This window comes from Sapajus apella, unplaced genomic scaffold (genome assembly GCF_009761245.1).
Source record: "Sapajus apella isolate SASKATOON/1434 unplaced genomic scaffold, GSC_monkey_1.0 scaffold55, whole genome shotgun sequence".
Lineage (NCBI taxonomy): Eukaryota > Metazoa > Chordata > Mammalia > Primates > Cebidae > Sapajus > Sapajus apella.
In genome coordinates, this window is record NW_022436995.1 from 1,586,761 (window position 1) to 1,610,127 (window position 23,367).

The 23,367-nt window shown below is 36.9% G+C and overlaps 1 protein-coding gene across 6 annotated transcripts in view; it reads right to left on the minus strand.

Moving 5' to 3' along the window:
• Positions 1 to 23,367, minus strand: part of MIS18BP1 (MIS18 binding protein 1) — a 69,517-nt gene that overhangs the window by 36,250 nt on the left and 9,900 nt on the right. For 3 of the 6 annotated variants that reach the window (XR_004258591.1, XM_032244502.1, XM_032244506.1), the window contains exons 3-11: positions 22,085 to 22,219; positions 21,379 to 21,854; positions 14,896 to 14,969; positions 13,087 to 13,217; positions 9,985 to 10,072; positions 8,729 to 8,886; positions 4,667 to 4,818; positions 3,641 to 3,734; positions 381 to 1,215 (exon numbers count right to left, since the gene is read on the minus strand). Coding sequence is in view for 5 of the 6 variants with exons in the window: in XM_032244502.1 (XP_032100393.1) it covers positions 381 to 1,215; positions 3,641 to 3,734; positions 4,667 to 4,818; positions 8,729 to 8,886; positions 9,985 to 10,072; positions 13,087 to 13,217; positions 14,896 to 14,969; positions 21,379 to 21,854; positions 22,085 to 22,219 (2,143 nt within the window). In the remaining variant the exon portion in view is untranslated. The remainder of the gene's footprint in view (positions 1 to 380; positions 1,216 to 3,640; positions 3,735 to 4,666; positions 4,819 to 8,728; positions 8,887 to 9,984; positions 10,073 to 13,086; positions 13,218 to 14,895; positions 14,970 to 21,378; positions 21,855 to 22,084; positions 22,220 to 23,367) is intronic. The other 3 variants (XM_032244505.1, XM_032244504.1, XM_032244503.1) reach the window with 3 other exon arrangements.

The following is a 23,367-nucleotide window of genomic DNA, read 5'->3' on the forward strand; positions in this document are numbered from 1 at the left end:
TAATCTGCAAATCTGAATTCAGCTTTATGCTTTTATAATAGTAAAGTTAATTATAAACCATTTCTTAAACTATGAAGCAATGTGAGAGAGTACCATTTGGCTACCTTGAAATATTACATGGGAATGAAAAGAAAGTCACTTTTGCTTTCCTCATACATAGGCTTTCCTCACATTAGAGATGACCACGAAATACCACTAGAAGTTATCTGTATTCTATCTCCATTCTCTGTACAAACTGTAATTTCTCCCCATTTTTTGGGGTGACATCTTCCATGCTACTTGTCAGAAGTTATTAATTCAACCCCTTATTGCAGTTTTTATGACTTTAACTGTTTTATGGCTGCTCTTTAGGTATTTCAGAATCAAATCTAAATACTCACCAATGAAGTTTCTGTAACTCCTCCTCATTCCATTCCTTATCCTGAATTAAACCAGGTAAACATTCTAAGGAATACATATTTGACTTCTCAGCTCCTATTGCCTCAGTAACTGGAAACTCTTTCCTAACACAAGACTTCCGAAGAGTTTCTTTGACAGAAGGTCTAGCTTTCTTTTGTTTGACATAAAATTCATTTTCACTTTCTTCAGTTTCAGGTTCTGAAATCATTGGAATATTACTTGTGGTATTTCTTGTGCTCTTTCTCAGGTGAACCACTGCTTCTTTGGTATTTCTTGCATTGGTTTTCTTAACAACTCCAGCTTTCCTTTTAATTTCCTTTTCTGTTTCACTTTCTTCACTTGACAAATCTGGTGAGGACTGATGCTGATAAAATGACATAGCTACCTGATTTTCTATTTTCTTCAATTTTGGTAACAACTTGGCATTTTTCTTAGAGTCAGAGGTGAGGATTTGTTCCTTTTCAAGGTTAGATATTTTTATTTTCTTGCTGACACTAAATAAATGACGTTCATTGCAATCTTCCTTCTTTTTACTTTTATGACCTTCAGGTGTATTTTCTGAAGTCCCCATGGACTTGTTGACAGGACTTTCTTTTTGATGCTCTGGCATTACAAAATCTGTTACTGCTTTAATGGTGTCAGAGGACAGATTATACCTCATGCATCTTTGCTCTATCACTTTTCTAGATTTAAGTGGAGTTACTAAAATATAAGCTTTTCTCTGATTGATGGTGATGTATTTTTCTTCTTCATCTGGGACAAACTGTTCCCTTGAGGTTAGAATGTCAATGGATATATCCGATTCTTCAGTTGTCTCTTTAATTTTGTAAGACAAAAACCAAAGACCAAAATCTCAAATTAGCTATAAACAAATATAAGCAAAGAAAATATATTTTCACAATATACCATTTTTATCCCCAATCTACACTATATACCCTCCTGTCATATTAATCTTTCTGAAGCCCAGGTCTATTCAGACCATTGTCCCTTCAATTATAAACATATACTATTGTTCATACAAACCTGTCAGTGACTTCTCACAGTATTCTAGTAGACATATAAATAAGCTCCTCTGCCTGGCCTTCAACATAGTTCCAATCTCTAAATGTTCTCAAAATCTCAACTATATTCTACGTTTAGAACTACATCACTTGCTATTTTTCAAATTTTCTTGGTTCTTAACTTTCATTAATGTTGTTCACTCTGCTTTGAAAATGTTCTGGCCAGACGCGGTGGCTCACGCCTGTAATCCCAGCACTTTGGGAGGCTGAGGCAGGCGTATCATGAGGTCAGGAGATTGAGACCATCCTAGCTAACATGGTGAAACCCTGTCTCTACTAAAAAATACAAAATATTAGCTGGATGTGGTGGCAAGTGCCTCTAGTCCCAGCTACTCAGGAGGCCGAGGCAGGAGAATCACTTGAACCTGGGAGGCAGAGGTTGCAGCAAGCCGAGATTGTGCCACTGTACTCCAGCCTGGGTGACAAAGCAAGATTCCATCGGAGAGAAGAGAGAAGAGAGAAGAGAGAAAAGGGGACAGGGAAGAGGGGAGAATGGAGAGGGGAGAGGGGAGATGGGGGAGGTGGAGGGGGGAGGGGGAGGGGATGGGAGGCGAGGCGAGGGGAGGGGAGGCGAGGGGGGGGAGGGAAGAGAAGAATGTTCTTCACTCATCTATGAACAAAATCACTACTTACTTCAGTTTTATTCTCTAACCCACCTAGTGTACAAACTTGTACATATTCCCTATACTGAATGAAAGCTCTCCTGCAAGTTTCCAGAATACTTTAAAATAATGCCATGTTTGACAGTGAGTCTGGTACTATAATTGCACACTTGTCTTTCAATCAGACTGGAAAAAATTATTAATGGTTAGAACTTTATCTTTATGTTTTGATTTTTTTTTGCTGGAGTGAGTATGGAGCCTTTCACATATACAGTAGACAGTAAGTAAATACTTGTTAAATCAATGCCCTGGAGGTAAAATATTCAGAAGATACAAGAAATCCAGCAGAGTCACTGAAACCTTACTAAGTATGTATTATATGAGTTATGCTAGTTAGGAAATCATGGAACTCCATCTGCATGGCTCCACTTTCATTGCCAATGATGTGTTAAAGAAACATACCAAAACTGAATCCTCCCAAATGCCATGAAGTACAGAACAAGAAAAACAGAACCTGAGATTATACCTTGTCACTAAAGAAAACAAATTAAAATGACAACAATTCACCAATTCAAAACCTAAGTAATGAGAAGTCAAACTAACTGAAACTGACCTATCCAATTGTAATCAGAAATACATGTAAACTGCAAATCATCCCACCAATTGTCATAGAAACATATTATAACCTCCACATATTATGTGCCATTGTTTACAAGATGACTGACAAAATGAGACTGATAGATAATACTAAATGCTGGGGAGAAAAGAAGCCTCAATTATAACCCATGGAAAAAGGTACTAATCAAAATAACTTAGAAAGTTTCTGCAAGATTTTCTACTCGCATCATATATCTTCAAATTATGAGAGAAGTATTTTCTTCTAATTCCTTATACAAATCCAATTCAGATGTTCAGCTGGGAATTTGAAAATTTTCAACATTCTAATTCTGAACAATACTTCCATTCAGAATATCTGTTAATTTTAATAAACCATTTAATAAAGATCCAGCTGTCTTGGATACTTTAACCCAATTTGCATAAACTAATCTAAGTAGCATCGCTTTCCTATCTTCTTCTTCAAACAAATAAACGTTCTTCACTTTCACTTTTCACTTACAAGAAATAAAACTGAAAAAATGCTATAAAACTAATGGCTTTAGCCGAACATGAAATTGTAAACTTGCTAACGTTTAGAGGAAAGGCTCTAAATTATGGCCTGCAGGATTCCAATTAAATCACTCTGAAAATCCACACTTAAACAAAATTATTGTATTAAATTCATAAAAGGATTCAGTCTTTATACATTCCTGTAAGCGTATTTTAAATGATAATTTTGTGATCTAAACAAATCTTTTAGTACCCAGATTAAAGAGCCCAAACCTGTAAGTACAGGTGGCATTTAAATGGTTATTTTATTACGCAAATCATCTTATGTAAAAATAACAAAACCAAACATTTAAAACCATTAAATAATTTGCCATTTTACAGTAGGAAATTACAAGATCACTTTTATCATATAAAAACATTTCAAATAGTAGCTTTCTGCTTATCATTAAAAAACCATGAAAAATACATTACCTTGCTTCTGACTTTTTATTAACCTTTCATTTGTTCTTTCACCATTTTTTAGTTTCTTTGAAGACATTTTATGTTCTTTTTTTCCAATTAATTCCTTCAAAACAAAAACATAATTAGCTTTTATTTCAAAACTACTACCTAAATATGATCTGAAGCATTTTCATAGTATACATCAAGCATACAAATTTTTAGGTACTTACAGTTCCACAAATTTCACTAGTGGACACATTCAGAAACTCATTTGCCAGAGCTTGAACGCTATGGGCAACATATGGGTATCCATTAACCTACGTAGTTTTTTTATTAATTTAATATTTTGTGGTTTTTCAAGTGCTTTTAAAAATACACTTTATTTAATTTAAGCTTTTCTCTAAAAACTAAAACTTTTATTGTTGCCTGCATTCTGTCAATGAGAGACAGGGAAAATAAATATCAAGACATTCAGTCAAGTTAATGAAAAGCAGATACTTAAAAAACATAACTCATGGAAGAGCGCAGCTCATGCCTATAATCCCCAGCACTTCAGTAGACCGAGGTGGGTGGATCACAAGGTAAGGAGTTCTAGACCAGCCTGGCCAATATAGTAAAACTCTGTCTCTACTAAGACTACAAAAATTAGCCGGGCATGGTGGTATGCGCCTATAGTCCCAGCTACTCAGGAAGCTGGGGCAGGAAAATCAATTGAACCTAGGAAGCAGAGGTCACAGTGAGCAGAGATCATGTCACTACACTACATCCTGGGCAACAGAGGGCAACTCGTCTCATAAACACACACTCACACGCACACACACACACACAGAACTCATGTCCCTGATATGGTCCCAAACCACACACACCCCCCCAAACCCCCCCCCCCACACACACGGTCCCAAACCACACACACCCCCCCAAACCACACACACACACACACACACACACACACACACACACCCCCCTCACGTCCCTGATATGGTCCCAAACCTTTTCAGTAGTAAATCACCCCTCTAAATATCAACTTATGCTATGCAGTGTACAACAAAGCCTTACCTGATTAGATAAGTCATATCCTCCTTCATTTTGAATGGTATTATTTATTTGGTCATCTGGGAACCTTAATGATGGTTTACTTTGGCAATTACTGTAGCACACGTTTAATTCTGTAGCCCCTGGCAACTCACTGTGCTTATTATTCTTCAGTTCTATGAATGCAAAGATGGAGATCTCAATCAATGATTACATAAAAGGTAAGCTGCTTTTCTACATGAAGAATTAACTTTGAGGCTAGGTGTGGTGGCTCACAGCTCTAATCCCAGCACTTTCGGAGGCCATGGGAGGAGGGGTGCTTCAGCCCAGTAGTTCAAGACTAGCCTAGGCAAAATAGTGATACATTGATTCTACAAAAAATAAAAGGCTGGCGCATGCCTATGGTCCCAAATACTTGAAAGTGTGAAGTGGGAGGATCACTTGAGCCAGGGAGGTCGAGGCAGCAGTGAGCTATGATTGTGCCACTGCACTCCAGTCTGGGTGACAGAGCAACACTCTCAGAAATAATAATAATTTTGAAAAAAAATCTGTCTAATTAATGTCACAAATATTTGTTATAATTTGACTATGATATAAAGCAATTTTATTTGGACAGAATCACTCTATATAGGGCTATATTTGGTTCAAATCACTTTTCTTCAAAAATAAAAATAAAAAAAATAAAAAAACCTAGACAGCCATATTATGCATGACCCTTGGTTTTGGATCTCCTTTGTCACATCTAAAGATAAGGTTAATCTATTTTGTGAGTAAAAATTCATCCTAACTGCACATCAACAAAACAGAAAGCTAGTAATTGTTCCTCTCCTATTTCTTCACATATGAAGAATTATGTTTCAACTTGTTTATGTATTCCAATGTATAACTAAATTTCTGCTAATTAAAATTTTGAGCAAAACTAAATTATACAGTATATATGTTCAACAAACAGTTAGCTGGAATTCTAGATAAGTTAAAACAAATTCATAAAAAGTATAAAAACATTTTTTGTTATTCTTCTGGAATCTATACTTTAAAGATGTACTGACTAGTCCTTGCTCTTGAAAATATTACCATATAATGAAGGAGGCTTCTATTATGATAGGTCATTTATCATATATTCTTGTAAGTGTAATAACAGAGATAAAGTGCTCTATGAGTGACACTATGATACACAAGTACTTTTTACGCAAATCATTAAAACACGTACATACAATTACATTATCTTAAATTAACATGGGTTAGTATCTTTACATAACCTTAGCTATTTAATGTTAGATGTGGTTTTGTTTTTTTCATGCAAAATGTAATGATATGAAAATTATTAATAGCTCCAATCACCACTCAAAATTTATGTGATATGAAGATAGAGCCTAACAGTTTCATTAAACAAAGATTTAATGAATCATACTAGAAAAATGACGCAACCATAACAATACAGTAATATCTGCCCCTAAACTAAGATCCCTGGGGGCAAGAGGTTTCATGTTGTATTCATCTCTAAGTTTCTACAACTTTACATAGACCAGAGTTCATGGAAAGCATTTTAAAAATGTTGAGGCCAGGTGCAATGGTTCATGTCTATAATCCCAGCATTTTGGGAGGCCAAGAGGGGAGGGCTGCTTGAGGCCAGGAGTAGGAGACTAGCCTGGGCAACACAGTAGGCTCCCATCTCTATGAGAAATAAAAAGCCAGGTGCAGTTCTGTATCCCTGTATTCCCAGCTACTTTGGAGGCTGAGGTGGGAGGATGGCTTGAACCAAGGAGGTCAAGGCTGCAGTGTACCATGTACTCCAGCCTGGGATGGAGAGCAAGACCCTGTCTCAAAATAAATAAATAAATAAATAAATAAATAAAGCTGAGTGTTTTTCCTATGGACACAACTGATATGTAAAATAATTCACCAAACTTTAGTCTTTTAAATTTGAATTAATTTCTCTTGCCACTAGTTTTCTTAAACACTTTACTGATAATATTCACAATTAAGCTCAAATCCCTAGTAAGTGCTGGCACTAAGTGAAATGGGGTAGATGATAAGAACCAAGACTAAAGACTAACAAATAATTAAAAGTGAGCTATACTTTCAAAGATTTTCTTGTTTTAGTTGTAAAAAAGTAGATTGCACATGCTGAATACCCAAGATTCCAGCATACTCAAGATGTTCCAGCAATAACAATAAGCAATATGCCTAATTTGGGGAAAATAGGATGACTTTTGATAAAAAGAGGAAGGACTGAGAAGGAACTAGAGCAATGGTAAGTGACTTTTTGCTAGCTCTAGGGAGGCAGTCATCTACATATTTAAGTTATTCCTTAAACAGTGTTCTCTGCATTAGAAAGGATAAGCTGTTTCAAGGGTGGAAGTTCAAATGGGGGTTGGGGAGTGGTTAGAATAGGATAGAGGTACATTTATATCCAGTATGGTGCTATGTTTTTGGTAGAAGGATTCCTGAACTCTTTTTTAAGTTTTTCGAAGTTCTATAAAGCTCTTGCTTACAAGGTCAAGGTAAAATCAGCAGAAATGTTTACAACATATTTCTGTAACTTTTACTCATCTATATTGTTTACAAAGAGCTGTAAGTTAATATTAATGTTCATACTTTTTTTTTATTTTTTGAGACAGAGTCTCACTCTGTTGCCCAGGCTGGAGTGCAGTGGTGCAACCTCGGCTCACTACAACCTCTGCTTCCCTGGTTCAAGTGATTCTCCTGCCTCAGTCTCCCAAGTAGCTGGGATTACAGGCACCTGCCACCATGCCCAGCTAATTTTTGCATTTTTTCAGTAGAGATGGGGTTTCACCATGTTGGCCAGGCTAGCCTCAAACTCTTGACCTCAGGTGATCCACCCACCTTGGCCTCCCAAAGTGCTAGAATTAGAGGTGTGAGTACAGCGCCCAGACATGTTCATACATTTTTATACAGGTGAAGCAGATTATAGTGTTGGCAAAGACCTGATACAGAACAGTTCTGCTCTGGCTAGCTGGTCTCCTTATAAAAAAAAAAAAAAAAAAAAAAAAAAGAGGAAAGCTGGGCATGGTGGCTCACGCCTGTAATCCCAGTACTTTGGGAGGCTGAGGTGGGCAGATCATGAGGTCAAGAAATCGAGACCATCCTGGCCAACACGGTGAAACCCTGTCTCTGCTAAAAATACAAAAATTAGCCAGGCGTGTTGGCAGACGCCTGTAGTCCCAGTTACTCAGGAGGCTGAGGCAGGAGAATCACTTGAACCCAGGAGGTGGAGGTTGCAGTGAGCCGAGATCGCATCACTGCACTCCAGCCTGATGACAGAGGGAGGCTCCGTGTCAATAAAAAAAAAGAGGGGGAAAAAAAAAAAGAACAGTTCTGCAATCTATTCTTGTAAAACAGTCATTCAAGGAAACCATTTTCTTGAATTTCATTTCCTCCACAAAAGGAAGCAGATTTTGCCTATTTGGAGGAATGAAATTTAGCACAAAAATGTGTCTTTACAATAGGTTTGAGGTAGGTTGGCAGTTTAAACACTTTGGGTCAAGGAAACTGAAAGAACAATCATCTTTCATTAATATGTTTATCACAGTGTTTTTGGTATTCTGATTAATAAAAAGATGATTATGAATATTATTGAGCCAGGGCCTCACTCTGATGCCCAAACTGGAGAGTCCAGCAGTGCAAACAAGGTTCACTGCAGCCTCAACCATCTGAGCTCAAGCGATCCTTCAACTTTAGCCAAGAAGATGGGAACACAGGCATGTGCTGCCACGTGTGGCTAATTTTTTTGACTTTTAGTAGAGACAGAGTCTCATCATGTTGCCCAGGCTGGTCTTGAATTCCTGGGCTCAAGCAATCCTCGCACCTCAGCCTCTCAAAAGTGTTGGGATTACAGGCATAAGTCACTGGACCCAGCCATAGGTGATATTTAATGAAGCAAGCTGAATGCTGACTATGGTCAATCTGCATTGTAGTTATTTCTCATTTTGTAGTGAAGGAGCAAGAATTTTGGGGCAGTATAACTCAAAGAATATAATACTCTACACATTACAAACAATAAACAATGTAAGATCATGGAAGAATTTACCACTGTACCAACAGAGAAGTAAAGACAAAACATACCTGGGTTATCACAATCAAGATCGTAAGTGGTGGTGGCTCTTTGAATGGTATCTGTTTGGTTTTCTCGTGTACCATTTTTCATTGATTTTCTTATGTCAGGAACAGATCTTTCAGTTTTCTGTTTTTTTCTGGCCTCTTCCCTGTTCTTTTCACCAGCCCTAAAAGCAATTATTTTTCCTTAATACTGATTCTCAAAAAAAACCAACAAAAAAACCCTTTCATAAACAAACAAAAATCCTTTACAGAAAGCTCTTTCCACCCAGGCAGGGTATCTTTAATCTTACATTATTAATCCTTCATGGCTCCCACTCCCTCCTTCACAAAGAACTCGGGGGTGTAACAACTTAAGTCAAAGGACTCAAATATGATCTCCTAACTGCTTTCTACTATATGCTCTTATAATTCCTACTTAATGATACAGGAAAACTACCAGACAACTGCCAGTTGCCTGTTTTTATAAATAAAGTTTATTAAAACACTGCCATGCTCACTCATGTATATATTATCTACGGCTGCTTTTCTGCTACAAAGGCAAGAGTTGAATAGCTGCAATAGACGCAATATGCCTGCCAGAATATTATTTTTGCAGAATACTTCCTTTACAGAAAAAACCTGCCCGCCCCTGTTATCAATTATTGCATCTGTGCTGTGATTAAGTTTAAACTGTCTCCCCTATGTGCTCCAAAAGGGCAAGAAGTAATCAAATTCTTCTTTGTTTTGCCAGCATCAACTACGGTGGCTATTAAGTAGCAGACTCCATAACTACCGAGAAAATGAATGAAAAAAAAAAAAAGGAGAAGCAAGAACTGTACACTAGTATTTAATAACTGCATGCCTCTTGAAGGGCAGAAGATTAGGAATTACTCTTTGACATATGTCAAAAGTTTTATTTTCCTTTGAGATTTACTGAATATGACAGAAGTTCTAGTAAAATGTTACTGCTGCGGAAATGTTTCACAGACCAAAGCAAACTTCAAAACTGGCATTTCAAACAAATACCTAAAACAGGTGCATTTAATTAAATGTAAATTATACCTCAGGCCAGGCACAGTGGCACACACCTGTAATCCCAATACTTTGGGAGGCTGAGGTGGGCAGATCACTTGCAACCAAGAGTTTGAGACCAGCCTGGCCAACACAGCAAAACCCCATTTCTATTAAAAATACAAAAATTAGCTGGACATGGTGACACGCATATCATTAAATGTAAATTACACCTCAATAAAGTTGACTTCTAAAAACATAGAACATTTTACCTTAATTGTTCTAGAAAATTATCGATGTGCTCTTTCCAATTTTCTGGAAATCCAAACATAAATTTCCTTATGAGATAGTTAGGATACCCTATTTAAGGATAAACAACAACAACAAAAATGTATTAAAAAGTCTTGAATTTTAAAGCGATATCATTAATTCATTAAATCATTTAAAAAATATGTACTTATTGCTTAATATGTGCCAGGCACTATTATAGATATTCAGAATTCAGCAGTAAACTAAGCAGACAAAAACTCCCATCCTCATGGAATTTGCCTTATAGTGTGGATAAAGAAAGCTAACCAACAAGTACAATAACTTGTTTGTTAGATGGTTATGCAGGGAAGGTAGATACGGATATCAGCATGTTCATGGAGGAGTAGAGGGGTGAACAGAAATTTAAAAAAGGATAATCAGGGAAGTCTTTAATGAAATAGCATCATTTGAACAAAGTGACTAAACTATGTGGCAATACAGGGTAGGAATGCTGGAAAAAGAGAAAACAGAAAGTGAAAAACAAGAGTATACCTGGCCTGTCTGAAACAATCAGGAGGCTAGTATCCTTGACGTGGCCTAAGGAGGGGTTAGGACTTAGGGGGCCACTCAGATGAGTAACAGAGGCAGTAGGAAGTGTGAGAGATTATAATACAAGACTATTAGAGTCATTTTATAGAACTGGCCATTTACTTTGGACAAGATGAGAAGCTATGGAAAGATTCCAAGCAGAGGAGATACAGGATCTAGTTTACTTTAATAGGACTGCTAAAGTAAACTGCTATTTTGAGAAAAGCAAGGGGACAAAGAATGAGACCAGTTAGAAGGCCACTGTAATGATCCGGATGAAAGATGAGGAAAGTCTGGACTATAATGAGGCTGCAGAGGTCTGAGTTTGGGATATATTTTGGAGATATATTAATAGGATACACTGACACACACACCGATGTGGATACAAGAGAAACTGAGAATTTAAAGATGCCTCTAAGAATTCTGGCTAACCACTGGACAAATGGAAAGATGGGGAAGACTATCAGTTTAGCAAATTTAATGGAAAATATAAGGTTTTAGATATATTAAGTTCAAAATGCCTACAGACATCCTAGTGGAGATGTCAAATAAACAGTTGGAAAATTATCTGGTACTAAGGGGAGAAGTCTTGGTTTGAGGTATAAAATTGGTGTTCATCATCACATAAACTATTTTAAAGACTAAAAGGAATCAGCACACCACAGTGTGTATTAATAGAAAGAGCCCCAAGCTATCCCATTATGCAGATATAAAGAAGAAACAGAGAAATACACAAAGAAACTAAGAAGGAACAGGCAGTGAGGCAGCATAAAAATTGGAATATGGTATTAAAGAAGCTAAATAAAGTATTTCAGGGAGGTAAGTATGATGAACTCTGTTAAGTGTATACTGAATGTAGCAATATGGAGGCCACTGGTGACCTTGATATGGGTGTTTCGGTGAATAATTGGAGATTAAAAAGAGTTCGAGAAAAAAAGAAAATTCAAGAAAAATTAGATTTACAGTAGTAAATATAAACAAACTATGAGTTGTTTTGCTATAAATGAGAACAATAGTGGCTAAAAGGAGAAATGTGGTTAAAAGAGGGATTTTAAAAAAAGAAATAGAGAAGGGAGAATTACTGGAATAATGTCCTTGAGTAAAAGAGAAAATGAGAGCTAGTATACAAATGGAGAGGCTGACATAGACAGTAACGTGTTAGTTCATTCATAACAAAACCAGGTGCTGATCCAAGCAGGTGAGCAGATATGGTTAAAAAAAATCCTCTGATTGCAAACCTTCTGATTGCTCAGGTGTTCTGCTCTCTCCCCTACTCTGCCCACCCGAGAGAGGGTAAAGGAGGAGGTATTGGAGACTTCTCAAAATATGAAGGAGTCATCATGAAGGATGGGAGAGAGAATTAGGGAAATATGGTAGGATACCAAACAGCACCAAGAAATCACTAAGGGACTATGACTTCTTGCTAGTAAAATAAATTTAAAGTAGACTACTTGGATGTGCTTTTCTCCAGTTACATTCAGCTGTGTACAAAGCATAGGTAGAAAATCAGGTTACAGCAAGAAATGGGGTTGTGCCAGGTAGTTTTAACAAAGGGAGGAATTAAGGAGTTAAGTTATATTCTTATAACATAATTCCTTATAAATAAGGAGTACTGAATTTGATTTTTAAATAATCACCAAACAGGCTGGGCACAGTGGGTCACACCGATAATCCCAGCACTTTGGGAGGCTGAGGCAGACGGAACACCTGAGGTCACAAATGGAACACCTGAGGTCACAAATTCAAGACCAGTATGGCCAACATGGTGACACCCTGTCTCAAAAATCAGGTGGGCATTGTGGCACAGCGGAGGTTGCAGTGAGCTGAGATGGACCACTGCACTCCAGCCTGGGCGACAGAGCAAGACTCTGTCTCAAAAACAAAAACAAAAACAAACAAACAAACAAACAAACAAAAAACCCAAGCCTCTTACACTTCTGTATCCATTCCCTGGGAGCATATGTGGATCCTATGCATGGAAAGGACTGGCCATATGGAACCAGGGTGATGCTCCACGCTTAATTATCCACAGCTGCTGCAGTTGCCATTGCATCATTTTTTTGTGCCATGTTGGAAGTGGTCATGTGCAGGAACAGCCTGGTGAAACCCCATCTCCACTAAAAATACAAAAATTAGCCGGGCATTGTGGCAGTCACCTGTAGTCCTGGCTATTTAGGAGGCTGAGGCAGGACAATCACTTGAACCCTGGAGGCAGAGGTTGCAGTGAGCCGAGATTATGCCACTGCACTCCAGACTGGGTGACAGAGCGAGACTCTGTCTAAAAAAAATTAAAAAAAAAACCACACACAAACACACAAATCACATAACTTATTTAAAATTGTCAATAAGAGTGATAAAAATCAGAAAAAAATTATCAATTTAATGAAAGTTTTATGTAGTATCAGTTATGTTTTAATTTTTGGTTCAGATTTATTCATAATTTTAAAATAATTAAAAAGTTAAAGTATATTACTGTGAGAAACATAGTTAACTGCTTTACTTCTTAAAATAATTTATCAATAACGACAATCATTTACCTGCTTCTTTCATGGAAATTCGGTCTATCATGCCTTTTAATATATAAACGTTGCCTGATAAAGTCCTAAGTTTGTTGTGCTCAATCCGCTCTATAATTACATTACTGTGCCAATATATATTACTGATATCTCTAAAGAAAAAAATAGTTTTGGTAAGGTTAAAATATTCACATACAAACTTGTAACAGAAAATAATTTTACACTCTAGCTACAGCAACACTAACAATGTTATTAGTCTAATTACAAAATATTTGAGGGCCAAACATTACAGCAGAACTCAACTGCTTGGCTATTGCAATCCTCAGGTTATGTACCAAAAAAACTATACTGTGGCCAAACCATGTTCCTCCTATAAAATATTATTGTAAGGGGGCAAGGGCCTTGTCTAAATATCTGATGCTGGCAATAAACACTTGAAGCTTCGGCTTAACTGATGCTGAGTTTCCAAAGAATGATTTCCCTGTCCCTCTCTTTCAGGGTCTATACTTTGTTAGCTTTTATGCAGAGAAGTAGATTGGATTCAGCTAATCTTGGGTTTTTTTCCCCCTTGCTATACAGTCAAATGTTTTTACCTTTCATTTTTGAAGGTACCAAAAGAGGTTTAAGTAGGAAAAAACAAATTATGGTATCAAATCACAAACCCATAATCTATTCTTCGTATTTCTTTAAAGAATATGAAATAGAACATATGAAGATGTATTAAATAAATGATGAACACCGTTCCATTCATCAGATAACTAGTAATAATAAACATACGAATGGTAAGCATGACCAATAAGGAAGTCAAGTTACTTTACTTTGGTCAATTGCAATTAAACGCATACAATATACCTTAATACAGTGTTACTTCTCTTCAGTTCTTTTTTTGCTTTATTTACTTATTTAAGAAACATTTAAATAACGCTCTGAAAGCACTGTTCTCTAGACTTTCATTTAATCCTCAACACAACTAACAAGGTAAATAATACAATTATCCACATTGTACAGATGAAGAAACAGATTAACAGGGGATAAGTAACTTGCCCAGGTAATACAAATAGTAAGCAGCAGCAACATAATTCCAACAAAGGTAATCTACACTGCATCATCTTGTAGTAAGGAATTAGGCACAAGGCAGACAGATAAAAAATGGACCATACAACTTACAAATTTACATATAAGTACCTTAAACAGTTACAACTTTTTTTTTTTTTTTTGAGATGAGTCTCGCTCTGTCACCCAGGCTGAAGAAGCTATAATCTTTTATTACAAATATTTGTAGCACTAAGAAACTGGTCTTGAAGAATAGGAAATGGTGCTAAGAAAGTAGCAGAATTAGGTAAAGCCCACTTACCTGATGATGCTCTCACTTTAGGGAGAACCAGACAGTGCCAATGATTACTTAATATGTAGCTTTATGGCAAAGTTTTAAGTAATTTTGATTCCTTTTCTGGATCAGTAATTTATATCTGGTTGTCCCAATTTAGGTGTGAGAATCTGGACTGAAATGCATGTAGTAAATATTAACTGATTATATATAATTAAGCAGATAATACCAGTCCACTTATTAGCACTTCAGAAAAAAATAAAGCACTATACAAATTTGAACTGTCACTATTTTTAAAAAAACTTGAGTAAACATGCAAAAACAAGAAAGCTGGTAGCAATGAATGTGGCTAGGACCTGCACAGTAATTTTACTTTTTTGCCTTCAGTTCATAACCTCATTAGGTCTTTGTTTTGTGGAAGATGGTATCTCTCATGCATCACCTTTTAAGTGCTTACACATAATTAAAGTTTTATTAAAAGAATATTGAAATATTATACTTACATCAATTTTCCTTCTACACATATAGCAGTATTATTATTGATGCTTTTAATCACCCATTCCTGTAGCTGAACTACCTAATCAAGTACAAAACAAAGAACATATTTCCTGTATTACTTGCAGCACAAGCTTTACAAAATTAACATACATTAAAAGAAAAAACTTGTCTAAGTAATCCAAATATTCTTTAGTGCTCATTTACATAGGATTCACATTCTATTCTAGATAGTAATAGGTAAAATTCTTGTATATAATTAAACAGAAAAGACTGAATTCAGGTTGTATTGCATTTGCTCTAAACAATTAAACTTCATTCTATTATCAAATCTCAACTGATGGGGAAAAAAATCATGTAAAATCCCAGGGTACAGATTAAAACACCAAGTCCTGGCTGGGTGCGTGGCTCACACCCGTAATCCCAGCATTCTGGGAGGCCGAGGCGGGCAGATCACGAGGTCAGGAGTTTGAGACCAGCCTAACCAACATGGTGAAACCCTGTCTCTACTAAAAATACAAAAATTAGCTGGGCGTGGTGGTGCGCACCTGTAATCTCACCTATTCAGGAGGCTGAGGCAGGAGAATCGCTTGAACCTGGGAGGCGGAAGTTGCAGTGAGCCGAGATCTGGCCACTGCACTCCAGCCTGGGCGACAGAGTAAGACTCTTGTCTCCAAAAAAAAAAAAGAGTCCTATAAAAAACCCAATAACGTGGAGTGAAAAGAAGTCAGCCATGTTTTGTAATCAAAAAATTAGAGTTTTTTTTTTTTGTAAAGTTTAGAACTGCATCCCAATTTTCTACCAACTAAAAAGGTGACTGCTGGTAATCTACATTTAAAGGCAATTTATTCCATAGTGAACATGTGAATAGCTCAGAGAACTCTTTTATTATTTTAAGGAAAATATCATTCTACTGGAAAAAAAATTGACCATCTATGCAAAGAAATTCTTGTATATATTTCATAAAATTTAAGATTGAACTACAATGAGAAAAAAGGTCAAAATTTATGGAATAATTTGAGTGCAATTTACTTTATATATAAAGTTATACATTTACAAATAAAGACAAATTCTCTAGTTGTAGTTTTATTCTGAGTCAGGAAAAGATATTAAAATGTGACAGTCTTTGTTATGACATGTGTCAATTATGTTCATTTAAAAAATTATAAGTAATGGCCAGGGACAGTTGCTCAAACCTATAATCCCAGAACTTTGGAAGGTCAAATTGGGAGGACTGTTTGAGCCTAGGAGTTCAAGACCAGCCTGGGCAATAGTAAGATTCCTCAAAAAATTAAAAAATTTAGCTGGGTGTTGTGGTATACACCTGTAGTCCCAGCCACTGGGGAGGCTGAGGTGGGAGGATCACTTGAGCTTGGGAGGTCAAGGCTGCAGTGAGCCTCGACAGGTGATGGAACATGACCCTGTCTCAAAAAGTAAATACATAAAAATAAAAAATTTTGGGTAGGATGGCTTATAAGCCGTGGGTCTCAGTAGTAATGGCAAGGGGATCCACCATCGTGTCTCATCCTCACCCAAGACACAGACATGGCTTCTGTTTTTAAGCCCCTATTAAATGTTTCTTTCTGAAAATAAAAAATTACAGGTAGGACTTGGGGAAGGGGCAGTAAATAATACTCCCTTTTTACCTTCTCCCACATTTGGAACTATGTGAGATATATCAATGCATCAGTCAGATGTAGATAATCCTGTACCATACTATTATACTGCTTATATAAGATATCAAAACATTCATTATTCATTCAACAAATATTTGTTGAGTTCTACACACTATTTTAGATAGCGGATTCAGTGAGAAACTAAACTGCTGCCCTCTTAGGTCCAACATTCTTGTGTGTGTGTTGAGGTGGGGGTCAGAGGCGAGCAGGATGGTGGCACTAAACAAATATGAAAACGTCAGGTAATGATAATTACTATGAAAAATAAATATAAATGGAGTACTTTTTTAGACAAAACAGTCAAGGAATGTCTTAGAAGAGAGAAGTGAATAAAGTGAGGGATGAGTCACATGGATATTAAGACGAAGATTCTTCCAAGCAGAGAGAGTTAGACCAAAGACCGAGGTAGGCACACGGGAAGGCAGAGTAATTTGAAAGGAGTAGGTGACAGGGAATAAGCGGTGAGGCTTGAGATCTCCAGGATTAACTAAGTACAGCTCCATAAACCATGGCAAAGGCTTAGTGTTTTCTACTGAGATGAAAAGTTACCAGAGGACTCTGAACAGAATAACAACATTTAACATTTTAAGGGGCTGTTGGGTAGAGATGAGACTATATAAAGATTTTAGCTTCTGTCTGGAAAACAAGAATGACAAGGAGAGAAGCAATACTGGAAACAGGGAGACCACTAGGCTATGACAGTTAACCCTAGACTAGGAGGTAGTGGTCGAACAGTGAGAAGGGGCCACATTCAAGACAGTAGAGCCAATGGGATTTCTTCATGGTTTGGATGTGGAGCATGAGAGAAAAACAAAAGTCTGGGATTAATCTAAAATTTTGCCTAAACACTGGGGCCAATGATACTACAATGTACTAACACAGGACAATGGAGGAGAAGGTGCAGTAAAAACATCAAGAATAAGAATGTCACATTTTCTCACATTTTAAATTTGACATGCCTATTTGATATCAATAGAAAAGTCATACAGACAACTGTACAGAGTAGAGTTTAGAAAATATTCTGGGCTGGAAACATATTTGAGAGCTATCAGCATACAGATGACATTTAAAGCTATGACACTGGAGATACAGTCTAGAGAGTACATGTAGGTAGAGAAACATAGGACTGATTTGTAGTAATTCCAACATTTCTAGGAGTGATTCTGGGGAAAGAAAGAGTAAAGAGCAAGGGGGACTGAGAATGGATGGCCAGCCATGTAGTAGAAAATCAGGAGAGATCCTGGAATACAAAAGACAAAGCATAACACTTTTTTTAGTAAGACATTTTGATTCACTGCATTAAACCTTCATGAGAAACTGAGAATAAGAAATAAGAGGCCGAGCACGGTGGCTCATGTCTGTAATCCCCACACTTTGGGAGGTGGAGGTGGGCAGATCAAGAGGTCAGGAGATAAAGACCATCCTGGCCAATGTGGTGAAAACCTCATCTCTACTAAACAAAAAATTATCTGGTGTGGTGGCATGTGCCTGTAGTTCCAGCTATTCGGGAGGTTGAGGCAGGAGAATCACTTGAACCCAGGAGGCGGAGGTTGCAGTGAGCGGAGATCATTCCACGGCACTCCAGCCTGGGGGACAGAGCAAGACTTCATTAAAAAAAAAAAAAAAAATCAGCCGGCCAGCTGCGGGGGCTCACGTCTGTAATTCCAACACTTTAGGAGGCTGAGGTGGGCGGATCACTTGCAGTCAAAAGTTCGAGAGCAGCCTGGTTAACATGGTGAAAATCCGTCTCTGCTAAAAATACAAAAATTAGACAGGTGTTGCGGCGCATGCCTGTAATCCCAGCTACTCAGGAAGCTAAGGCAGGAGAATTGCTTGAACCTGGGAGATAAAGGCTGCAGTGAGCCAAGATTGCACCACTGCACTCCAGCCTGGGAGACAAGTGCGAGACTCTGTCTAAAAAACAAACAAACAAACAAAAAACAAAAATCTGTCACTGGATTTGGCGTTATAGAGATGACTGATGAACTTGGAAAGGGCAATATTCATAAAATAGTGAATATTTTATGCATAGTCCAAAGTGAAACATGTTCAAGAAGGAATGGAGAACTTAAAACCATGAATACATAAGACCTCTCTCAAAGTATCTTGCTATAAAAGGGAAACAAAAGATTCTGTAGCAGCGGGAGTTGGATAAGGGATAAAGGAAAGATGGACTTTTATTTGCATTTTTTTAAAAAAATGCAGGCCATGTTTCAACATGTTTATATGCTAAAGAGAATAATCTAGAAAAAAAAAATTGAGGGGGCAATTGAAAAGGCAATGTCCTTTAGATGGTAAGAGGAAATGAATGGGTCCTGAAAAGGAACATAAATCATTCATCCATTTTTAACAGGAGGGAAAAGCAGGGTACGCGAAAACATAGCAGCAGTTAGATTCTGTGATGGGATTATGAAGTTCTCAATGAAATGGGAATGAAGAGAAGGTCTGGAGGTTTTTGGAGAGAAAAAGTGAGTTATTCTTCCAGGAAAGTCAGAGAGTAGATTGACAACTGCAATGTACCAGGAGTAATGGGGCAATACTGGAGAGGCCATTTAAGGTTTGTTGTCAAATTTAAATGAGACGAGTCAGCACAATTGCGTGGTTTTGCTACAGCCATTTTCAGCTGTCTGGTACAGGAATGTAGAGTTAAATTTAACGAGGGTTGAGATTTTGCCAGTGGAAGAGAAAGAAAAAAAGAGTTGAGACTTATAACCTATAATGGTTATAGTGATGGACTAGGGAAATGAGGACATGAGAGTTGATGGATGAATGCTGTCTTAGTGGGGTCAGAACATTGATGGGGAGGGGTAGGAAACAGTGCTAGAGTGGAAAGAACTATAGAAGTTGGCAGTGAGACAGTGGCACGTCTGAAAGAAAATTCAGTGCATGTTTATTTGGTAATGAGAAGGAATGGGGATGTCTATGGTAGAGGGTAAAGGTAGGAGAAAGGTCACTGATTATCAAAAAAGGAAGGTTGGATGGATCATCTCAACGAGTGCAGATGTAACCAGAGATTATGACAGAAGTAGTCGAGGGAAAACTAACAGATGTCAAACACTTAAAAACGCAAGGTCATAACTAGGAGGTTGTATTACAGATGTATACAACTGGTAAAGTCTTATGGCATGTGCTTCAAAGAAGCTTTAGAAAAAAGGAAGAAAAAACTGTCTGAAGTAGCCTTATGTCATCTCTAGGTCCAACAGAATGTGGGATATGAGAAAAAAGGAGCCACCACTTGAGTCGGTTGCAGAAGCCGTATTTTAGTTACAGCAAGGTTAAGAAGTCTTCATAGAAGACAGGGAGTAAAACATTTTGCTGATGACATAACTGGAGTTCAAAAGGACACAATGTAATGTATGTAGAGTTAGGTATGAGTGAGAAATTGAGACAGAATTAGTAATGTACAGAACTAAATAGGTATAAGAGTCTTGGGAAGCTTGGACTTCTTATGGAAACTGAGATAAACAGAACTATAGAGATGATGGAATTAGTACTACGGGGCCTCTTAGAATAGTTGCCTTCAAACTTTTCTGTTTAACCCACCTCACACATTTTTAAGTCAACATCTAAAACTTTTCATCTGAAGTTTAAATATTTTCAGGCCGGGCACAGTGGCTCACAACTGTCATCGCAGCACTTTGGGCGGCCAAGGAAGACGAATGACCTGAGCTCAGGAGTTCAAGACCAGCCTGGGCAACATGGTGAAACCCCATCTCTACTAAAATACAAAAATAAAAATAAAAAAATTAGCCAGACATGGCAGTGCATACCTGTAGTCCCAGCTACTCGGGAGGCTGAGGCAAGAGGCTGAGGCATGAACCCGGGAGGCGGAGGTTGCAGTGAGCCAAGATTGTGTCACTGCCCTCCAGCCTGGGCGACAGAGTGAGACTCCCGTCTCCAAAAAAATAAACAAATAAAAGTTTAAATATTTTCAAATAATGTGATTTCCAGTGAATATATTGAGATATAAAACCATAAGTGGTATATCATGCTTTAAAATTTAGATGGCTACCAGGAAGGCTTAGGTGCCCAAGAAGCCAGCCTGGGCAACAGAATAGGGCCTCATCTAAAAAGTTGATTATTAATGAAAATTTAGATAGAATTTATACACCATCTCAATTTCATAACGCCCATCATCCATTTAAGAATTAATGGCTAGATGCTGTGGCTCACACCTTTAATCCCAGCACTTTGGAACGCCGAGACGGGAAGATCGCTTGAGGTCAGGAGTTAGGAGACCAGCTTGGCCAACATGGTCTCAAAATATAAATAAATAATTAATCAATGGGCAAACATTTAACAATTGGAAATTTTACACTCCATCTTCCTCCTTAAGTCTGTATTTCCTTTCCACTTTCTTCAGAGAATTCATCCTAATTTAACAGTTTGATGCTTTAAAGTCTTTTATTGATTATATTTAATTTGGGAAAAATTCTCAAATCTTCAGATGCTACAATTCCTTTCTATCTTAATTGATCTAATTATTTTAACAGCACCCTAAGTATCAGAAAAAAAGAGCAGAAATGAATTCAGTGTTTATTACCAAAGGGAACAAGTAAATTACTGAAGACTACACAACTAGTAATACAGCAAGATAAGACTTAACACCTGGGTCTTGTTACATTCAGCTCACTGTTCTTTTCACTAGGTCACACTGTCACTATACTATATAATGAAACATGATAATGAAGACACTGTTAACAATGAAGCACACAGGTCCAACTCCTAGCTAGGAAAAGAAAAAGAATGAGAGAACATTAAAAGCTCTTGAAGAATGAGGTAAAAATAGAATATCTGCCTTAAAAGTTTTCCCACCTGATTTTTTTTAACTTCATTTGTTATAGTTTGAAATATTCTTGGAGAAAGCTTTGAAACATTTCTTTTTGACCTCCGAGGTATTGTTATATGAAGTCTTGGTGTTGCAAGTACAATTTTACATGTATCTTTCGTGGAACCCGGTAGACCAGTCTCCCCAGGCATTGCTTTTTCATCTCCATCCTTAACTTCCTGTTGGGAAGTCCCTTCTGTTGTCCTCTCACTCTCAGAAACCATTAACAGACTGCCAATAGGAACACAATTAGTACTAAGAGTCTCAGCATTAGTATTTTGAAACTTTTCATCAGCAGAACCTATGCCTTCTAAAACAAACGTGTCCTTTTTAGACCCAGTGGTTCCAACTATATTTTCCTTTGAGTCAAGAATTTGTTTAGCCAATTGAGCTCTAGTTAATGCCTTGTTTGGGGCTTCTGCAGCCAAAAAATTTTCCTGTTCTTGGTTCAGAGTTGGAAGTTCTGCAAAAAACAAGAAAGCAAAACAAAATTTATAGAAGGATGACATAAAATTAAAAGAGAAATTTAGGTTAGGACTGTTCCACCCGCCTGCCCAGTCTTTCTCTGAGTGTCTCTTTTATGATTCAAGCTTTTGTCCAGAGCCAAAGTTTAATGCCCACACAGGGAAAATAATTACCTAGAACATTTAACAACATACTTAAGTAACTAAAAACAGACAAAAAATAATTTACCGTAAGTTAAATTGTACAGTGGTGCTTTCTGTGCTTTCTTTTCCTGCTGGCACAGAATCTTTTGTTGGACCAGGAGGAAAGTATCATTATTTGATGATTCTAGAGGAACTTCTTGGACTGAGGTTAAGGTTTTATTTTTTAAAAAAAGAAGAAGTTGAACTGTATTAGTCACAAAGAAAAAAACAGTTTTTAAAATTCTTAAAACAAAGACACTTAGATTTAGTAATGATCAAACCAGTATAGTACTTTTGCAATATATGATAGTTACATACATTTTTCACTGTCTTATCTTTTCAGACCTTTACCCTGGTTCTCTATACCAACATTATGATGTGGAAGAATTTTTTAAAACCTTCTCCAAGACAACCTGCCAGCTTTAGACAAAAGTATTAGACTTAGAAACCTAGAGATCTGGAATTCTGGTGCTGCCACAAATTGGATACGTATATATTAAGCTTACAATATAAAGTGTCACTCAGTCTAGAAAACTCTGATTCTGCTCTGCTTGCTGTAAATTTCGAAAGCATGAACGACAGTCAAAGAGTTCAAACTTATTCTTTAAAAATTAAAATGTTGAGATGCAACAGCAGACTCAACCATAATTTATGTCCTTTAGACAGCTTTTTAGTAGACCTCCAAACACTCAGAAGTTGAAGGTTTCTCAACTAAAACAAATAAGGACTAATAGCACAGCTTACATTTTATTATGCTTTACCTCCTAGATCTTTCAAGTTTAATGCTTCTCAAATGTAGTTTCTTTCACACAAAAAGGCGGTGATGATAGACTTAAAATTTGATCCTGAGAATAATCATCTTATATGTTTAATTTTAAATTTAATCTTTTAAATTTAAATCTTATACTTGAAAAAACTGGTAGTGACTATGCTTTAATTAAGTATGCCACTTTGATCTCAGAAATCTTTATATTTAAAGATTTTGTTATAACAACATGTCACAAAAAGAAATGATAAATTTCTATATCTTTAACTCATTCTTCTGGAAATGGCAAGGCAATTCAGTAGTAATTCAATCAAATGCAACAAGTTATATTTATTCACTGATTTGGGAATCCAAGATTCATGCAGACTCTCTAAAAAGTTTCTAAAACTATATATTGTATTTGTGTTTGTATTTGTGTATATTTTCTGGGGGAAAGGGTCACCAAATTCTCAAAACAGGTATTTCTTACTCTCAAATGCTACCTTATTGTATTTAAACACTTTAATCTGCATTATTTCATTTGCCTCTTCCTTTTATCCTAGGCTATATGACAGACGACTTTG